The 21168-nt window shown below is 36.5% G+C and overlaps 1 protein-coding gene across 1 annotated transcript in view; it reads left to right on the top strand.

Moving 5' to 3' along the window:
- Window positions 1-21168, top strand: part of Mto1 (mitochondrial tRNA translation optimization 1) — a 32788-nt gene that overhangs the window by 8981 nt on the left and 2639 nt on the right. Inside the window, exons 4-11 of the mRNA XM_026391325.2 lie at window positions 1587-1876; window positions 4993-5105; window positions 5195-5385; window positions 5603-5733; window positions 6464-6668; window positions 6747-6918; window positions 16780-16898; window positions 19352-19512. Of these exons, the coding sequence (XP_026247110.2) occupies window positions 1587-1876; window positions 4993-5105; window positions 5195-5385; window positions 5603-5733; window positions 6464-6668; window positions 6747-6918; window positions 16780-16898; window positions 19352-19512 (1382 nt within the window). The remainder of the gene's footprint in view (window positions 1-1586; window positions 1877-4992; window positions 5106-5194; window positions 5386-5602; window positions 5734-6463; window positions 6669-6746; window positions 6919-16779; window positions 16899-19351; window positions 19513-21168) is intronic.

The following is a 21168-nucleotide window of genomic DNA, read 5'->3' as shown; positions in this document are numbered from 1 at the left end:
GAGACTGAGGCAGGAAAATTGCAAGTTGTAGGCCATCCTGGCAATTTAGCAAGACTCAGAGTCATTAAGTACATTTACAGTGTTGTGCAACTTTCACCACTGTCCATCTTTTTCATCATCCCAAGTTAAATCTCTGTTCCCATTAAATAATAACTCCTGATTAGCTTAAGTCTCATTTCCTGAAAGATAAATCTGGAGACAAATCTTCAGTGTGTAGATTTGAAACTATTTTTTATTTTAGCCTCAAGAATTATTACTACATTCTTAAGTTCTCATTCTTAGTTCTGCAATTTCTCCTCCTTTGCACGGCAATTAGTTCATTCTTACTGGTATCTTCTATCAGCTGCTTGAATTATAGCTCTCTTCCCTCTACTAAGTCAGTTACCATTCTTCCAACTAATTTCTTTGGGGATTTTGTTATTGTTGTTTGTTCGGGTTTTGTTTTTTTGGTACCAGGGATTAAACCCAGGGTTTTTAACCACTGAGCCACATACCCAACCCTTTTTTTTTTTTTTTGAAACAGGGTTTTGCTAAGTTGCTGAGGTTGGTTTTAGGAACGTATGAGTTGGGATAACACATTGTGGTTTCCCTACCAGATCGCAACCTGTTATTGAAATGGCTTCAGGAATAATGCACCCCACTTAGGGGACGTTAAAAATAAGTTGGGGTTGTAGCTCAGTGGTAGAGTGCTTGCCTATCATGTGTGAGGCACTGGATTCAATTCTGAGCACCACATCGAAAGAGAGAAAGGGAGGAAGGGGAAGGGAAAGGAAAGGAAGAGAAGGAGAGAAGGAAAGAAAGACCCATCAACAACTAAAATATTAAAAAATAATAATAAGTTAAATCTAGGTGTGGTGGCACTTGCCTGTCTTCCCAGTTACTTAAGAGGTTGAGGCAGAGGATCAAAGTTCAAGGCCAGCCTGGGGACAACATGGCCAGACAGTCTTTAAAAAAAAAAAAAAGATAAATATTCTATAGAGATCTAATGTCCAATACATGATAACTATAATTAATAATACTATATTTTATACATAAAATTTTCTAAGGGACTAGATTTTAAATGATCTTATCACACACTCAAAACTTTGTAACTCTGAGGTAGTAAGTATATTAATTAGCTTGATTATGGGAATGGTGACACAGACATAGCATAAAACACCATGTTATACACATTAAATATGTAGTTTTTTATTTATTAATCATACCTTAATAAAACTTGGAAAAGAAACAAAAGAAAAGCAAATATTAAAAAAACTAGTTGCAGTGGTGCACACCTGTAATCCCAATGGCTCAAAAGGCTGAGGCAGGAGGAATGCAAGTTCTAGGCCAAGCTATTCAACAAAGCGACACCCTGTCTCAAAATAAAAAGTAAAAAGGACTGAGGGTATTGCTCATTGGTAGAGTACTTGCCAATATTTGTGAGGTTCTGGGTTCAAACCCTAGCACCACACACATACACATACACACATAATTCTCAAGTGTCTAAATTGAGAAATTTTTTCTGTAGTTCCAATGTAAAATAATCACATTCCATTTGATCTGTGGTAATTCAAAAACAATTTTACTCTTTCTTTTCTGTCATTTAGTGGATGGAAGCATAGTATATGCAGAGAGTGTGATTCTGACTACTGGAACATTTCTGAGAGGCATGATTGTAATTGGATTGGAGATGCATCCAGCAGGACGTTTGGGGGATCAGCCTTCTATAGGGTTGGCTCAGACTCTAGAGAAGTTGGGTTTTGTGATGGGAAGGTTAAAGACTGGGACTCCACCCCGAATTGCCAAAGAGACCATTAATTTCAGCATTCTAAATAAGCAGACACCAGATAATCCATCTATCCCATTCAGCTTTGTCAACAAGGCAGTGTGGATTAAGGTAAGATGATTTATGAAAATTTCACTTAATTGATATTGGCTATTTGCAGCAGGAGGTATACTAACTTATTTTCTTTTTTGACAACACTTTGCATCACTATTATTACAGTACAAAGAAGCAATCTTATTTATTTATTTATTTATTTATTTTTATGATGCTTTTTATTTTGCAACAATAAAGAATAAATTCCAGTTAATGAAAACTCAGGTCTTTGATTTCTGTTTCTCAAGAAAGTTGCTCATACACACGTTACTTTTGCACAAAGTGTCTATAGCATGAGTCATCCATCGCGGGTGCTATCACTACTGTATGAAAAGCAGAAAACACAAATCTGTTGAAGAATCACTGGCATCTCTCAAAAGCTAGTGGTTATTTTTAGGAATAAAGAAGCGATTTTTAAAAGTATTAGCTAATTTGGCTAACTGATATTTCCCTGTAAATTTTTAAATTTTATTACTTCTATAACTTTACATATTTTGTAAATTAAACTTTTTGAAGCAATTTCAGACTTACAGAAAAATAGTAAGATGATTATAACAAACTCTTATAAATCATTAAAGTTGCCCATTGGGAATATTTTGCTATATTAATCTCTGTACGTATACAGGTAGACATGTAGATATTAATGCACATATTTAATGTATAAGACAGTAATATACACATATATTTTCCTCCTAGAGAACATTTGAGATTAAGTTACAGAGATTATGAGCCTTGGCCTCTACTTCAGTCCATATCTGAACTAAACACAAAAAACATCCTTTTATAACCTCAGTGTAATTTTGAAATATGAGGATTTTTTTTAACACTAATACAGTACTGCTATCTAATATAAAATCCATAGTCAAATTTTGATGATTTTTCCAATATACTCCAGTGACCTTTTTATTTTTTCCAATCTAGGATCATGCATTGTTTTTAATTGTCATTTCTCTCTATAATCTCTTCAATGTGACCAGTTCGCCAATCTTTATGAAACTGACGTTTTTGAAGAATACAGGCTGCTTTTGCTTATCTTTTGAGGTTTGGAAAAAAGTAAGCTGTTTGAGGTGGTATATGCCTGTAATCTCAGCTATTTGGGAGGCTGGATTAGGAGGGTTGCATGTTTTAGGCCACTGTTTGCAATTTAGTAATACCTTGTCTCAAAATAAACTTTTTAACTGGGTGCAGTTATACACACATGTAATCCCAGCAACTTGGAGCCTCAGACAGGAGGATTACAAGTTCCCACGCCACACCTTAGCAAGTTAGCCAGTTCCTAAGCAATTTAACAAGACCTTGTCTCAAAATAAAAAGGGCTGGGGATGTGGCTCAGTGACAAAGTGCCCCTGAGTTTAATCCCTCAATATCAAAATTTATCTATTTATTTATTTATTGGTACTAAGATTGAACCCCAGGGCACTTTACCCCAGCCCTTTTTATTTTTTTATATTGAGACAGGGTCTTGCAAAATTGCATAGGACCTTGCTAAGTTGCTCGGGCTGGCCTCAAACTTTTCTTTTTCTTTTTTTTTTTTTTCTTTTTTTCTTTCTTTTTTTTTTTTTTTTTTAAGAGAGAGAGAAAATTTTAATATTTATTTTTGGTTTTCGGCAGACACAACATTTTTGTTTGTATGTGGTGCTGAGGATCAAACCCGGGCCTCACGCATGCCAGGCAAGCACACTACCACTTGAGCCACATCGCCAGCCCCATCTTTTTCTTTTTTTTTTTTTTTTTTAATTTTTTATTTGTTTTAATTAGTTATACATGGCCTCAAATTTTTGATCCCCCTGCCTCAGCCTCCCAGATTGCTGGTGTTACAACCAGGTGCCACCATCTCTGGCTAAAATATTTTAAAAGGGATGGCACTGTATCTCAGGGGAAGAGCTCTTGCTTAGCATATAGTAGGCCCTAGGTTCAATACCTAGTACTGCCTCCCCTACAAAATGTATATTGTGAGTTTGGAATTGAGGATTAACAATTGATTGTCCCAGTTTCTGGTGATGTCCTGATGAGTGGCTTCAAATATTCTATTATTTTAACCAAGTCACTTTTTATATTTTTGCTTTGGTAAAGTACAATATATACTTTCTTAGAATGTGTATCCCCAGCCCCTTTTATTAAAAAAAAAAAATGAGAGGTGTAGGGGGATGCCAGGGATTTAATTCGGGTGGGATACTCAGCCACTGAGCCACACCCCCAGCTCTATTTTGTATTTTACTTAGAGACAGGGTCTCACTGAGTTGCTTAGCATCTCACTTTTCCTGAGGCTGGCTTTGAACTTGCAGTCCTCTTGTATCAGCCTCCCCAGCCACTGGGATTACAGGCATGCTCCACCATGCCTGGCTATTTTTTAAATTTTGAGACAGGTTATCACTAAGTTGCCCAGGTTGGCCTCGAACTAATGATCTTCCTGCCTCCCAAGTTGGTATGATTATAGCATGTACCACTGTACCCAGCCTCTGAAATAATTTTTACAGTTATTTTATTTGAACCAGGTCCACACATGCATTGAAGGATGTTTTATTTTATTTTTTAAAAATTTTTTTAGTTATAGATGGACCCAATGTCTTTATTGTATTATTTATTTTTATGTGGTGCTAAGAATCAAACCCAGTGCTTCATAGTGCAAAGCAAGCAATCTACCACTGAGCCACAACCCAGCCTAGGATGTTTTATAATTACTTCCTTGTTTTCTTTTTTTTACTTGTAGATGAATACACGGTATCTTTATTTTTATGTGGTGCTGGGGATCGAACCCAGCAGCTCACACATGCAAGGAAAGTGCTTTACCACTGAGCTACAGCCCCAGCCCCTCCCTGTTTTCTTTATAACATTTATGTACAGAGAAAATTTGCTCTCTAGAAGCTCCCATCTTCTTGATGTATCTGATTGCATCCCTCTGCTGCTTCTGTCTTTCCTATAAACTGGTAGTTAGATCTAGAAGTTTGCCTAGATTTCGGTTTATCTTATTTATTTATTTATTTTGGGCAAGAATACTTTATAAGTAGTACTGGGCGTCATGCATAAATTTAATAAATTTAATGCTTAAAGTGAGTAAATATCAAGTAGAATTTATTTGGATAAGAGGCAAACTAGTAGAGAAATAAAACAGTATTCTGATTATTGTTTTTTAGCCAGAAGATCAGCTGCCATGTTATTTGACTCACACCAACCCAAAAGTGGATAAGATTGTGCTTGAGAACCTTCACCTTAATAGTCATGTTAAGGAAACTACAAGAGGACCCCGGTAAGGACAAAACATCAGTGCTCAATTACTTTAAGGAATGATGTCACCACTTTTATGTTCATTTTATTATATATATATGTAATTTCTAGATACTGTCCCTCCATTGAATCAAAGGTTTTGCGTTTTCCGAATCGTCTGCATCAGGTTTGGTTAGAACCTGAAGGAATGGATTCTGACCTCATCTATCCTCAAGGTTTATCTGTCACGCTACCAGCTGAGTTACAAGAGAAAATGATTACATGCATCAGAGGCCTAGAGAAAGCTAAAATGATTCAGCCAGGTAAGAGGGCTACAGCCACCATTCAGTGTTTACTCAGCATTGCTTTAGCGATTAGTGAGGAGGTCTTTGCTGCTCTCATTGTTAATTAGAGCTTCAGAGAATGAAGCGCAACATGTACAGATGTTAAGTAGTCTTTAGTTTTTGAGGGACATTTAATAGTAATCTTTATATCTCTACTTTGTTTTTACTTATTTTATGCCATTTATTCTTTGAACAGGCTATGGTGTTCAGTATGATTACTTAGATCCTCGTCAAATCACTCCTTCCCTTGAGACTCATTTGGTTCAACGGCTCTTCTTTGCTGGACAGATAAATGGCACCACTGGTTATGAGGAAGCTGCAGCTCAAGTAAGAGCTTTATTCAGATGTTATTGGAAACCCAAAGGGACTATTTAACTGGTGTTTCTCTTTGTCATGTTAACTATATAAATCTTAGGTACAATTCATAATTACAGAAGTCTATCTTTGTTTCAGGTTACATGTAGATGGCTATTGTATATGATAGGATTTTTAAAACACTTGTGGGTTATTATTCTTTTTTGAGTTCTTAGATCTGATGTGTTTTGATTAGATGAATTATATTGCTTCTAGAGTTTTAAAAAAAGAAAATCTAGTTCTTTTAAGATAACTTTATTGAAAATTGTTATTATTCCTTATTAGTGGAAAGTTGTTACTTTTAAGTGAGAAAGGCTAAAAAGTTCTCACAGGTGAGTTTAAAAAAAGAGAGTAGCCCCTCCCCCACCCCAGGCTTTTCAGAAATATTAGGCACTTCTGGGTTGGGGATATAGCTCAGCTGGTAGAGTGCTTGCCTCGTATGCACAGGGTGCTGGGTTCAATACCCAGGATCAAAAAAATAATTAAGTATTAGATATTTCTGAAAACAATAACCATGGCATTCTAAAATGGTACATTATACATATTCTGTTCCTAAATGTGGATCACATTTTGTACCTCTAATATATCCTTTAGGGGCCTGCTTTCTTCCTGTCCCATACTACTCTTTCCAAGTAGTGTTTTGAATAGGATAGCTCTTCATTCAGTTCATAATGGCATTTTAAACATTTCAGTCCTCTTGTAGGGTGTGATAGCTGGAATCAACGCCAGTCTTCGAGTCAGTCGCAAACCACCCTTTATTATTAGCCGAACAGAAGGCTACATAGGAGTTTTGATTGATGACCTTACCACACTGGGCACTTGCGAACCGTACCGCATGTTTACCAGCCGAGTGGAGTTCCGTTTGTCACTGCGCCCTGATAATGCTGACAGTCGGCTTACGTTCCGAGGTAACTCTTCACTAAGAACTGTAATCTAGTTTACTGTTTTTTAAAACTTCTCTCATTATAGTCTCTCTTTCTCTCTAGGATATAAGGAAGCTGGCTGTGTGTCCCAACAACGATATGAAAGAGCTTCCTGGATGAAGTCATCTTTAAAAGAAGGCATTTCTGTGTTGAAATCCATTGAGTTTTCAAGCTCCAAATGGAAAAAGTTAATTCCACAGGCTTCTATAAGTATTGTAAAAAGTCTGCCCATCAGGTATGCTTTTTTTTTTTTTTTCTTTTCTTTTGTGGTGCTGGGGATTGAACCTAGGGCCTTGTGCATGAATGGAAGCACTCTACCAACTGAGTTATATCCCCAGCCCCCAGGTATGCATTTTTAATATAGACCTTTCTCACCACTTTTTACAGAAAAATGTCATTATTTTAGAGAGACATTACCTACAGGTATCCTACTTGTACATTTTAAGTGAATATAGTTTGCTGGTGACTTTTTTTCAAAATCCTTAGATATAACATCTATTTAGTCAGTATTAAAAATACATATGGCTAAAGGGGTCGCTTGGTACTAGAGCACATGCTTAGCATGTCTAAGGATCTGGATTCTATTCCCAGCACCAAAAAATAAATATGTGTGTGTATATATATGTGTGTTTATATATGAGTTTCTAAATTATTTCTTCTGTTTTGTATATAATTTCTCTGTGGCCCCTATTGAATTCTTTTGATTTTCCTAAGATTTAGAGGACCAAAGAAAAAATTATGATTACTTACTTTATTCACTAGGCTTGGAGCAATTGAAGTGGCCTTACATTATCCATGAGCTATAGCAAGAAAACCACTTTAATAAAACAAATAAGAGGGGACTGGGGTATATATTTCAGTGGGTAGAGTGTTGCCTTGCATGTACAAGGGCCTGGATTCAATCCCCAGCACCACCAAAGAAAATTTCTAAATTAAAAAATAAAACAAATTAGAGTGTTATAAATTATTTGGATGTGAAAAGACCCTTGCAGTATTTCTAGTTATATAGACTCTGAGTCTAAAGGTCATGTGTTGAGCATTTTTGTTTCAGAGATATATTCCTAAGGACCTTACATAATATATACTCTGTATATCTCATCATTGGTTTTTTCCCATTTGGGAGAAAAAAAAAAAAGTATAATTAGCGTGGGAAAAGATGCCAAAGGGCCACAAATCAACAGTCTTTTTAATTTAGAAGCACATTATAGAATCATAATGGCATTGATCTTTTTTTATATCTTTTTAATTGTAGTTGGACACAATAAAATTTTATTTATTTATTTATTTAATGTGGTGCTGAGAATCAAACTCAGTGCCTCACACATGCTAGACAAGTGCTCTACCACTGAGCCCACAGCCCCAGCCCAGCATTTATCTTATATCTGTGTTTCCAGTATATTTTTTCTCTTTTCAACCCCTAGTTTGCTTGTGATAGTTTTTGTGAACTTTAAGGTATACCATTTTAACACAGCTCTATATCACCTCTAATCTTTCCAGTTCTTTCCTTATTTACAAATAGGTTGTTGTTTAGTTTACATTTCATCACGGTGTTTTATTTTTTCCAACTTATGTTCCCAAGCTTTCATTTTTTTTTCTTTTTCTTTTTTTTTTTCTTAAGAGAGAGAGAGAGAGAGAGAGAACTTTCAACATTTATTTTTTAGATTTTGGCGGACACAACATCTTTGTTGGTATGTGGTGCTGAGGATCGAACCCGGGCCGCACGCATGCCAGGCAAACGCGCTACTGCTTGAGCCACATCCCCAGCCCCCCAAGCTTTCATTTTTATGGGAATTTCCCAGAGCACTAGCTCCACTATTATAAGATATTAAGCAGATTTTGTAAAAATTAGATCTTGCTGGTGCAGTGGTGTAGGACTATAATCCCTGTGGCTTGGGAGGTTGAGGCAGGAGGATTGCAAGTTCAAAGCCAGCCTCAGCAATTTAGTGAGGCCATAAATAACTCAGTGAGACCCTGTCAAAATAAAATGTAGGAGGGGCTGGGGATATGGTTCAGTGGTTAATCACCCCTGGGTTCAATCCCTGGCACCATAATTAATTGATTAAAAAATGAAAACTTAGGGCTTAGAGTATAGCTCAGTGGTAGAGCTCTTATCTAGTGTACATGAGGCCCTGGGTTTGAGCCCTAAAACTGCAGGAAAAAAGAAAAGAAAAATCTTTGAATAACTTATAAACAACAAATTTATTGTTCACAGTTCTAAAGGCTGGTAACTCCAGTATCTGATTTGATATTGTTGAGGGTTTGCTCCGTATTTCTAAAATGATATCTTCTCTAGAGAGGAAAAAAGAAATGAAAGGTGGGGGGCAGGGATCTTATGAGAATCAAAGGGAGATCCCTAGAGGAAAGCGACCAAGGGGTTGGGGGCAGGAAAGGAAGGAGAAAGTGCTAAGGAGTGATATTGGCCAAATTATATTGTTATATTGTGTATATATACAAATATATAACAGCAGACTCCATCATTATGTACAACTATAATGCACCAATAAAATATGTGGAAAGAGAAAAAAAATGACACCTTTCTGCTGCATCCTCATGTGGCAGAAGGACAAACAAGCTCCCTAATGCCTCTTTTGTAAGGGCACTGATCCCATTCATCAGGGCTGACTCTGCTCTTAATAATATCACATTGGTGATACTATATTATATTAGGTTCCAAAGTATAAATTTTGTAGGAGACATCAACATTCAGGCTACAGCAGTTAATATATTTGCTTACCAACTATATTAGTCAGTTTTTAGTACAATAATAAAATACCTCATGTAGGATACTTTGTATAAGAAAAGAGATTTATCTATTTCACCATTTTGAAAGCTGAAAGATTGGGCAGCTCTGTCTTTCTGGCCTATGGTGAGGGTATCATGGAAGTATATGGTTTCACATTGATGATTGGATGTGCTAAGATCACACATTAAAGCTGAAAGCCAGAGCTTCAGGACCCACCTTTATTCTTAACAACTCTCTTATGAGAACGAGTTTCATGAGACCAGCATTAATCTCTTCTGAGGACAACACTCCCAGTGACCTCTTTACCTCTCCTTCAGTTCCTCTTCTTAAAAAGGTTTTACCACTACAGCACTGCAACACTAGGGACCAAACTTCCAGCACAGGAATTTTTGGAGGACACACTGAAACCATATCTAAACCATAGAACTAGCTAGTGGCTCTGGAAAATGGTAATAGTGTGAGCAGTTTACAATGTATTCAGCTATTTATCTTTTGTTTAAATTTTAAGTTTTTTAAGTTATTTGAAAAGTTGGACAAAGAATTTTTTTTTTTTTAAGAATGAATTAAGTTAAGAGAGAGTGAGAGAGAGAGAATTTTTTAATATTTATTTTTTAGTTCTCGGCGGACACAACATCTTTGCTTGTATGTGGTGCTGAGGATCGAACCCGGGCCACACGCATGCCAGGCGAGCACACTACCACTTGAGCCACATCCCCAGCCCCTGGATAAAGAATTTTTAACACCATACTTCATTTTTTAAGATCAATTATTGCTCTATTTCAGTATTTTATAATTGGAACCTAGATTGAATGTGATTAGTGTGAATTGAAGAATACTGAATGGGGAAAGAGATCATTTTCAACACAGTCTAAAATGCTAATTAATTAATAAAAATGCAAAAGGAAACTATCAGCTTTGTATGTTTAACAAACTAAAAATGTGAGTAGCCATTTTGTTTAAGTAATTTTTTTTTTTAAGTAGTTCAACCAATGATTTCTTTTTTTAACTCAGGTATCTTTCCCTTCAGAAGGATATATTTCACATATTTTATTTCAGGGGAATATTTATAGTTTAGGATTCAGCCCCCCCAAATGGACACACTTTCTCAATATTTAGATAAAACTGAAAAAGATAGAAAATTTATTCAAAATGCATTTTTTTTATTTACTACTTATGTCAGACTCTGTGCTAAATACAGAAAAACTGAACCAGATTCCAAATAGTCCTTCTAACAGAAAAAGTACATAAATGTACATACACATTTTTTGTTGGCACTGTAGGTACGTTATGTTAGGCAGCTCAAAAATTCTCTCAGATTCTTCTGCAGTGTGCTGGCTTATCCTTTCTGTACCAGAGTTCTGGAATCTGAGGCTTAGACTTGATTCAAAGCAGGTCTTGAAGTTTGGGATTGAGATTAGTTTAAAATCTTGTAAATGTGTTATTTTTAAAAAGATTTATTGGGGCTGGGATTGTGGCTCAGTGGTAGAGCACTTGCCTAGCATGTGTGAGGCACTGGGTTCAATCCTCAGTACCACATAAAAATAAATAAACAAAATAAAGGCATTATGTCCATCTACAACTAAAAAGATTTTTTAAAATAAATGAATAAATGAGGGCTAGGGATGTGGCTCAAGCGGTAGTGCGCTCGCCTGGCATGCGTGCGGCCCGGGTTTGATCCTCAGCACCACATACAAACAAAGATGTTGTGTCCACCGAAAACTAAAAAATAAATATTAAAATTCTTTCTCTCCTCCCTCTTTCTCTCTCTCTCTTTAAAAAAAAAGTTAAAAAGTTTTTTCTCAGCAAAAGAAACAATAAGAGAGATAAACAGGGAGCCTACATCCTGGGAACAAATCTTTACTCCACACACTTCAGATAGAGCCCTAATAACCAGAATATATAAAGAACTCAAAAAATTAGACAATAAGATAACAAATAACCCAATCAATAAATGGGCAAAGGACCTGAACAGACACTTCTCAGAGGAGGACATACAATCAATCAATAAGTACATGAAAAAATGCTCACCATCGCTAGCAGTCAGAGAAATGCAAATCAAAACTACCCTAAGATACCATCTCACTCCAGTAAGATTGGCAGCCATTAGGAAGTCAAACAACAATAAGTGCTGGAGAGGATGCGGGGAAAAGGGCACTCTTGTTCATTGCTGGTGGGACTGCAAATTGGTGCAGCCAATTTGGAAAGCAGTATGGAGATTTCTTGGAAAGCTGGGAATGGAACCACCATTTGACCCAGCTATTCCCCTTCTCGGTCTATTCCCTAAAGACCTAACAAGAGCATGCTACAGGGACACTGCTATATCGATGTTCATAGCAGCACAATTCACGATAGCAAGATTGTGGAATCAGCCTAGATGCCCTTCAATAGATGAATGGATAAAAAAAAATGTGGCATTTATACACAATGGAGTATTACTCTGCATTAAAAAATGACATAATCAGAATTTGGAGGGAAATGGATGGCATTAGAGCAGATTATGCTAAGTGAAGCTAGTCAATCTTTAAAAAACAAATACCAAATGACTCCTTTGATATAAGGGGAGGAAACAAGGACAGGGTAGGGACGAAGAGCTTGAGAAGAATATTTACATTAAACAGGGATGAGAGGTGGGAGGGAAAGGGAGTGAGAAGGGAAATCGCATGGAAATGGAAGGCGATCCTCAGGGTTATACAAAATGACATATAAGAGGAAAGGAGGGGTAAGACAAGATAATACAAATGGAAGAAATGATTTACAGTAGAAGGGGTAGAGAGAGAAAAGGGGAGGGGAGGGGAGGGGGAATAGTAGAGAATAGGACAGACAGCAGAATACATCAGACACTAGAAAGGCAATATGTCAATCAATGGAAGGGTAACTGATGTGATACAGCAATCTGTATACGGGGTAAAATTGGGAGTTCATAACCCACTTGAATCAAACTGTGAAATATGATGTATTAAGAACTATGTAATGTTTTTGAACGACCAACAATAAAAAAAAAGGGGGGGGGTTAAAAAAATAAATAAATAAATAAATAAATGAAAGATTTGTCAAGGATATTGCAGATGTTGCTTTTGGGCTTCATCCTGCATAGATTCCAAGATACCTTTTTTTTTTTTTTTGGTTACTCATTAGGAAGAGTGCTCCAAATTTCTGTTTTTAATTTTTTATTAGTTATTGAAGGACATTTATTTATTTATATGTGGTGCTGAGAATCTAACCCAATTCCTCACATACGCTAGGCAAGTGCTCTACCACTGAGCCACAACCTCAGCCCTATGTTCTATAATTTCTGAAAAGACAACCATTTCTGCTTTCAGTTATATGGTTGGTTTGTTTATAGTTTATCTGATAAGGCCCTCTGCAATGAGTTGACTTGTTTCATCTGCTAGAGTATGACAAAACTGACCATTTTCTGTGGTGAGAGAATTCTGAGACCTTCTTAGAGTAGACCCAATTGAGAAACAGATGAGGAATCAAGTATTTGCATAGGGTAATAATACATGATTGTGATAATGGATTTGTCTATAGGTATGGTTGGCTAGAAGGCCTAGGAAGACTTGGGAGGGCAGTATTGACATTCTTTTGACTTGGTAATTAATTTAATTGGTTATGGGTGGACAAAATTTATCAAATAATAGTTTTTTAAAAGAGATAAAAATACCAAGATTGGTAAACATATATAAAATGAATTAAGGCAATAAATTCATGGGAACTATACAGGTCAGTGAAGCCTGTGGAGAACCAAACAAAATTAGGATATTCTGCAATCTTGAGACCATAGGAATGAGGTAAGCCAAGGGTAATTGTCAGGGCTCAACCTGACAATAGAACGAAAGTCTTGGCAAACGTTGAACTTATTATGTACCACTCTTAGTCAACCTTTTATTTATTTTATTCTATTTTTGCAAAAAACAAAATATACCTTCTTTTTTTTTTTTTTTTTGTGGTACCAGGGATTGAACCCAAAGGTGCCGTATCACTGAACCACATGCCCAACCCTTAAGTGTGCAGAACAATAGTGTTAACTATATTCACATTGTTGTGCAACAGGTTTCCAGAACTTTATTTTTCTTTTTTGAGTCAGGATATCATATCATAAAGTTGCTAAGAGTCTCACTAAATTGCTCAAGGTGTCTTGGACTTTCAGTTCTCCAGCCTCAGTTTCCCAAGTTGCTGGGATTATACGTGGTTTCCACCATGCCTGGCACCAGTACCACAATGTTTTGATTACTGTCCTTTTATAATATGTTTTGACATTAGAAAGTATGAGTCCTTCAACCATGTTCTTTTTTCAAAATTATTTTGATTATGTGGGCCCTTGAGATTCCATATAAATTTTAACTTGAAAGTTCTTTTTCTGCTAGGCACAGTGGCACGCACGTGTTATACCAGCAGCTTGGGAGGCTGAGGCAGGAGAATCACAAGTTAAGAGTCAGTCTTAGCAACTTAGCAAGGCCCTAAATAACTTAGCAAGACATCTCTTTAAAAAAAAAAAAAAAAAAAAAAGGGCTAGGAATGTGGCTCAGTGGTTAAGTACCCCTGGGATCCAACAATATGCTGCCTACAGGAGACGCATTTGGTAGGAAACGACATACATAGACTGAAGGTGAAAGGTTGGGAAAAATCATATCATTCATATGGACTTTGGAAACAAGCAGGAGTGTCCATACTCATATCAAATAAAATAGATTTCAAGCCAAAGTTAATCAAAAGGGATCAAGAGGGACACTACATACTGCTCAAGGGAACCATACACCAACAAGACATAACAATCATAAATATATATGCTCCAAATAATGGTGCAGCTATGTTCATCAAACAAACTCTTCTCAAGTTCCAGAGTCTAATAGACCACCATACAATAATTATGGGAGACTTCAACACACCTCTCTTACCACTGGACAGATCTTCCAAACAAAAGTTGAATAAAGAAACTATAGAACTCAATAATACAATTAATAACCTAGACTTAATTGACATATATAGAATATACCACCCAACATCAAGCAGTTACACTTTTTTCTCAGCAGCACATGGATCCTTCTCAAAAATAGATCATATATTATGTCACAGGGCAACTCTTAGACATTATAAAGGAGTAGAGATAATACTATGCATCTTATCTGATCATAATGGAATGAAACTGGAAATCAATGATAAAAGAAGGAAGGAAAAATCATGCATCACTTGGAGAATGAACAATAGGTTACTGAATGATCAATGGGTTATAGAAGACATCAAGGAGGAAATTAAAAAATTCTTAGAGATAAATGAAAACACAGATACAACATATCAGAATCTGTGGGACACAATGAAAGCAGTTCCAAGAGGAAAATTCATTGCCTGGAGTTCATTCTTTAAAAAAAGGGAAAACCAACAAATAAATGATCTCACACTTCATCTCAAAATCCTAGAAAAAGAAGAGCAAAACAACAGCAAAAGAAGTAGAAGGCAAGAAATAATTAAAATCAAAGCTGAAATTAATGAAATCGAAACAATTGAAAAAATTGACAAAACTAAAAGTTGGTTCTTTGAAAAAATAAATAAGATCGACAGACCCTTAGCCATGCTAACGAAGAGAAGAAGAGAGAGAACTCAAATTACTAGCATACGGGATGAAAAAGGCAATATCACAGCAGACACTTCAGAAATACAAAAGATAATTAGAAATTATTTTGAATCCTTATACTCCAATAAAATAGAAGACAGTGAAGGCATCGATAAATTTCTTAAGTCATATGATCTACCCAGATTGAGTCAGGAGGATATAGACAACCTAAACAGACCAATATCAATTGAGGAAATAGAAGAAGCCATCAAAAGACTACCAACTAAGAAAAGCCCAGGACCGGATGGGTATACAGCAGAGTTTTACAAAACCTTTAAAGAAGAACTAATACCAATACTTTTCAAGCTATTCCAGGAAATAGAAAAAGAGGGAGAACTTCCAAATACATTCTACGAGGCCAACATCACCCTGATTCCTAAACCAGACAAAGACACTTCAAAGAAAGAAAACTACAGACCAATATCTCTAATGAACCTAGATGCAAAAATCCTCAATAAAATTCTGGCGAATCGGATACAAAAACATATCAAAAAAATTGTGCACCAAAAAAGAAAAAAGAAAAGTTCTATTTTAGTAAAAAAAAAAAAAAGCCATTGGCCTTAACTTTTTAATCAAATTATAACCAAAAAAAGGCCACATGTAAATGAAGTAAGAAAATAATAGAGCAAGAAGTAATCTAGTTAGCTCTACCTTGGGGTAGTATCTGGAGTCAAATTAGGGTTAAAGGTGGGTGATACCAAAAGAGAAGGCCCAAGGTCAGTATAAAGGTGATTAAACTGACCAGAGAAGCATCAGTATTTCTCAAGACTAAATGCACCTGAAATTTCTCTCACTAATTTGATATCAGCAAGTGCTAGTAAATCAAGTTAATGGAAATCTTACCTGATCTACCTGTAGCATTAGTGTTTAGGCATATTGTTTTGGTCATGTGTGTAAACTAATTAGAAGAAAATATCAGATTAGAAGAATACTTTTTAAACTCTTATATCATTTTCGTCCGTTTGTTTTGCAGAGATTTAAACATACAGTATCTTCTTGTTCTTCCTTAAGGAGTTTTGTCAAGAAGTAGGAGCTGGGCTCTGTGGTGCACGCCTGTAATCCCTGCGGCTAGAGAAGCTGATAAAGGAGCATCTGTTCAAAGAGTTCAAAGCCAGCCTCAGCAATGGCGAGGTGCTAAGCAACTCAGTCAGACCCTGTCTCTAAATACAAAATAGGGCTGGGGAGGTGGCTCTATGGTCAAGTGCCCCTAAGTTTGATCCCCAGTACCCAGAAAAAGTGGGGGGCATGATTGGGGGTGAAGCTCAGTTGGTAGAGTGCTTGCCTCACATGCATAAGGCCCTGGGTTCGATACCCAGCACCACACAAAAAAAAGGAGATTTTCTTTGTGCTTCCCAGCATGCAAAAAGATAACTCACAGGATACTAGGACTTAGCATAGCTTAGACGTAAAGCATAGCTTAGATGTGAAGCACTTTCCTTATTCTTTAGAATTCTTGAAACCCTTGTTATTAGAAGATATTCTGTTATTACACAAAAGGAAGGACAAATGAATTATAACCATGCTACTCTTATCAACATCTTAATTCTCATGATAAGGATTTAAGGCAAATCAAATAGTAAATCCTACTGAAGTTATATTGTTCTACAGATAGTGCTGCGCTTGCTCAATGTACATAGAAAGAATTAAGGTATTTTTTGTTTATTCTGAGATTTGGTATTATTGCAAGGAATCTTGTTCTTATAATAGATCCTTATGTTAATGATCTTTTTGTATATTTGCAGAGCTCTAGATGTTCTAAAATATGAGGAAGTTGACATGGAATTACTAGCCAAGGCTGTTCCAGAATCCTTGAAGAAGTATACTCAATGTAGAGAACTGGCTGAAAGATTGAAAATAGAAGGTAGAAAATAATTTGTTACTTAAGATATCTATATACTCTTCCATTTGTGCAAATTATGAATGAACAACAGATCAATTAAGAGCTATTGCCAGGTACAATGTTGTACACCTGTAATCCCAGTGGCTCGGGAAGCTGACACAGGAGGATCATGAGTTCAAAGCCAGCCTCAACAAAACTAAGGTGCCAAGCAACTCACTGAGACCCTGTCTCTAAATAAAATATAAAATAGAGCTGGAGTATGGCTCAATGGTCTAATGCCCCTAAATTCAGTCCCTGGTACCCAAAACAAAACAAGGCTGGACGTGGTGGCATACATGTGTAATCCCAGTGACTTAGGCTGAAGCAGGAGGATTATATGTTCAAGGCCATCCTCAGCAACTTAGTGAGGCTTTGACCAATTTATCAAGACTCTGCCACAAATTAAGAAAAAGAAAATTAGGGGCTGGAGATGTGGCTCAGCGGTAGCGCGCTCGCCTGGCATGCGTGTGGCCCGGGTTCGATCCTCAGCACCACATACCAACAAAGATGTTGTGTCCGCCGAGAACTAAAAAAAAATAAATATTAAAAATTCTCTCTCTCTCTCTCCTCTCTCACTCTCTCTTTAAAAAAAAAAGAAAAAAAAATAGAAAATTAAAGGGGCCAAGAATGTAGCTCAATGATAAAGTACCCCCGAGTTAAATCCCCAGTACCAGAACAAAACAGACAAAAAAAAAACTTTATCAGGCAAAGAAATTCAGAGTCTGCCCCTATATATTGTAACACATGATATGCTGTCCTATTTTTTTGTTCAATTTGTTGACCATGAAAGACACAATGTCTTTGGATTTCTTTTAAAGTTTTTTAACACAAAAATACAGAGAATTTGCTTCTGCATTTTGATAGATTTTTCCTGGAAAATTATGTAATTAAAAAGTACGGAAAAAGAAAAAAGAAAAGGTACGTAACAGGATGATATGGGGAGAAGGGTAGGAAAAGCTGGATGATGTATGATGGTGTGGTATTTACATCAAATTGTAGAATCATTTTTCCAAAGGATCCAATACAAGTAATGGTATTTACATCAAATTGTAGAATCATTTTTCCAAAGGATCCAATACAAGTAATAATATATTAATGGACAAGAAGTAATGTTGGATGGACACTGAGGTGCATTCCTGTAATCCCAATGACTTGGCAGGCTAAGGCAGAAGGATCACAAGTTTGAGGCCAGCCTCAGCAGCTTAAAGAGGCCCTTAGCAACTTACTGAGATTCTGTCTCAAAATTAGAAATAAAAAGGACTGGGGATGTAACTCACTACTAAGCACCTCTGGGTTCAATCCCCAGTACCAAAAAAAAAAAAAAAAATTTAATAAAAAGTACAGGAATATAGCACAGTATACATGGCCCTAGGTTCAATCTCCATTTCTGCTAAATAAGTTAAGTGTTGTCAACTAAGAAGCTCTACTTTAAAAATTATAGTTTTGGAGGCAGGCATGGTGGCATATACCTGGCTCATAATCCCAGGTACTTAGGAGGTTGACTCAGGAGGTTTACAAGTTTGAAGCTAGCCTGGGCAACTTAGGGAGACTTTGTCTCAAAATAAAATTAAAAGGCTGGGGATACAGCTCAGTGATAAAGCACTTCCCTAGCATGTGCTATACTCTGAATTCAATCCCTTCAGTATTTCAAGAAAATATAATTAATCTATTATAGTTTTATATGGAAGTCATTCAGAGAACCATTGTAGAAAAATATCTTACCATTAGGACTTAGAATTTGAACCCATAGCCTATTGAGGTAAATGCTTCAACCAAGATTTGCACTGACAGGAAAACATTTTTTTTTTCTTTCTTTTTTTGTACTGGGTTGAACCTAGGGCTACTTTGCCACTGAGTTACATCTCCAGCCCTTTTTATTTTTATATTGGGACAGGGTCTTGTAGGGTTCCTTAGGGCTTTGCTAAGTTGCTGAGGCTGGCTTCAAACAGTGATCGTGCTGCGTCAGCTTTCCTGGTCACTGTGGTTACAGGCATGTGCCACCACTACTGGCACAAATTATTTCTTAACTTAATTTTCCATCTTTGAGGGCTGGAGTTGTGGCTCAGTTGGATAGCACTTGACTAACATGTATGAGGCACTAGATTCAGTTCTCAGCACTGTATATAAATAAATGAATGAAAAAATAAAGGTCTATCTAAAAAAATAAAAATAAATTTTTTTCCATATTTGAAATAAAAAGATATCCATTAAACTGCTAGACAGAATTTTGTTGTTAGCACACAAGATGCTCCCTTTATCTTAGCCTCAGTTTCTTCATCTGCTCCACCTCTCTCTCAGTGTTGTGATGTATTGAATGAGATGATACTGCAAAAGCTCTTTACAAAAGGTAAAAGGCTATATAAATGTAGGTTATTAGTATAATCTGAGTACATAACATAATTCTTTTTTTATATAATTCTAATTTTGTTCCCCAGCCACTTATGAATCAGTATTGAACCATCAGCTACAAGAAATAAAGGAAGTTCAACGAGAAGAAGCTCTCCAGCTGCCAAAAGACCTAGACTATTTGACTCTCAGGGATGTGTCTTTGTCCCATGAAGTTCGAGAGAAACTACATTTCAGTCGCCCACAGACGGTAAGAAAGCAAGCAGTGGAATAGGAAAAAGTTATAAAGAGCTAGTATTTTAATCTTTTAAAAATATGTGTAATTGTGTGTGTGTGTGTGTGTGTGTGTGTGTGTGTGCATGTGCATGACTTAAAGGAAACTACCATGTTAAAATGTAATACGTTTTAGTGGTTCTCAAATTACTACTTGATCCGTCCCTTGGAGTTCCATAGTGTTGCCTTAGAAGCAAATAGGAGAAAGGGGAGTCAGCCGTTTCCCTGCCCTGTGCTTCAGCTTTACTGGGTGTGTGTGTGTGTGTGTGTCTGTGTCTGTGTGTGTGTGTGTGTGTGTGTGTGTGTGTGTGTAAAATAGAGAACAGAAGTAAAGTTAAAAAATAAAATAAAAAAGCTACTTTGTTATGCTATAAGGATTCTAATGTTTAAAGACATCTGAGATGCCCCTTTTTTTCACATATTATCATCTCTAGATTAGGTTATGTCTTAAAAAATTGATAGCATGTCATAGTTTCCTGGGCAGTATATTTTTTCATAATGGTTCACAAAATAAAAAGGCTCTTTACTGAACTATGATGTATATAAACAAATGGGGTGGGGCTATTTTTTACTGGGAGGAGTGATTTCATCAATATAATATGGTATTCTTAGCAATAGACTTCATGGAAACTTGATAAATGGGCTTTAAATTCCAGAACTCTCCCTTCTCATTGATTTTAGGTTATGGGTATTCATAGGTTACAGTGTCCAGCATGATAGCCGCTAGCCAAATGTGGCCATTTATGTTAATTTAATTAAATTTAAAATTTAGCTCTTCAGTCTTATGAGCCACATTTCAAGAGCCCAGGAGCCATGCCATTAATTTGTACCGTATTGCACAGTTCATTACTACACTGCAAATGTTGCAGAAGAGTTCCATCATCACAGAAAGTTCAACCGGGCAGCACTTACCATAGGAGTTTACAGCTCCTTAGTCTCAGGTCCAGAATACAAAAAGCTTGGGGCTGCAGATGTGGCTCAAGCGGTAGCGCGCTCGCCTGGCATGTGTGCGGCCCGGGTTCGATCCCCAGCACCACATATAAACAAAGATGTGTCCGCCGAAAACTAAAAAGTAAATAAATATTAAAAAAAAAAAATACAAAAAGCTCTGACAAAAGTTTGCCACAGGTGCAGAGTGTACCACTTGCCTGGAATACTTGAAGCCCTGGGTTCCATCTCCGTACAAAAACAAAACAAGGGCTGGGAATGTGGCTCAAGCGGTAGCGCGCTTGCCTGGCATGCATGCGTGCGGCCCGGGTTTGATCCTCAGCACCACATACAAACAAAGATGTTGTGTCAGAGAACTAAAAAATAAATAAATATTAAACAATTCTCTCTCTCTCTCTCTCTCTCTCTCAAAAAAAAAAAAAAAAAAAACCACTTTGCTCCACACTTATTTAATAAGTGAGATGAAGCTACTTGGTCTTTTCACCACTTAGAATGAATAGTCATACATTTGTCTATAAAAATATACTGTTGATCTTAATGAGATCTTGTCTCAAAATAAAATAAAAAGGGCTATATTTGTAGTGTTAGCCTAGCTTGTGCAAGGCCACAGATTCAATCCCCAGTACTGCAAAAGAAGAACTAAAAAAAAACACTACCAAAGTATTAATGGGACTAAAATTGTAGG

Source organism: Urocitellus parryii, chromosome 8, assembly GCF_045843805.1.
Source record: "Urocitellus parryii isolate mUroPar1 chromosome 8, mUroPar1.hap1, whole genome shotgun sequence".
Lineage (NCBI taxonomy): Eukaryota > Metazoa > Chordata > Mammalia > Rodentia > Sciuridae > Urocitellus > Urocitellus parryii.
This window is presented reverse-complemented; position numbering and strand designations above follow the sequence as displayed.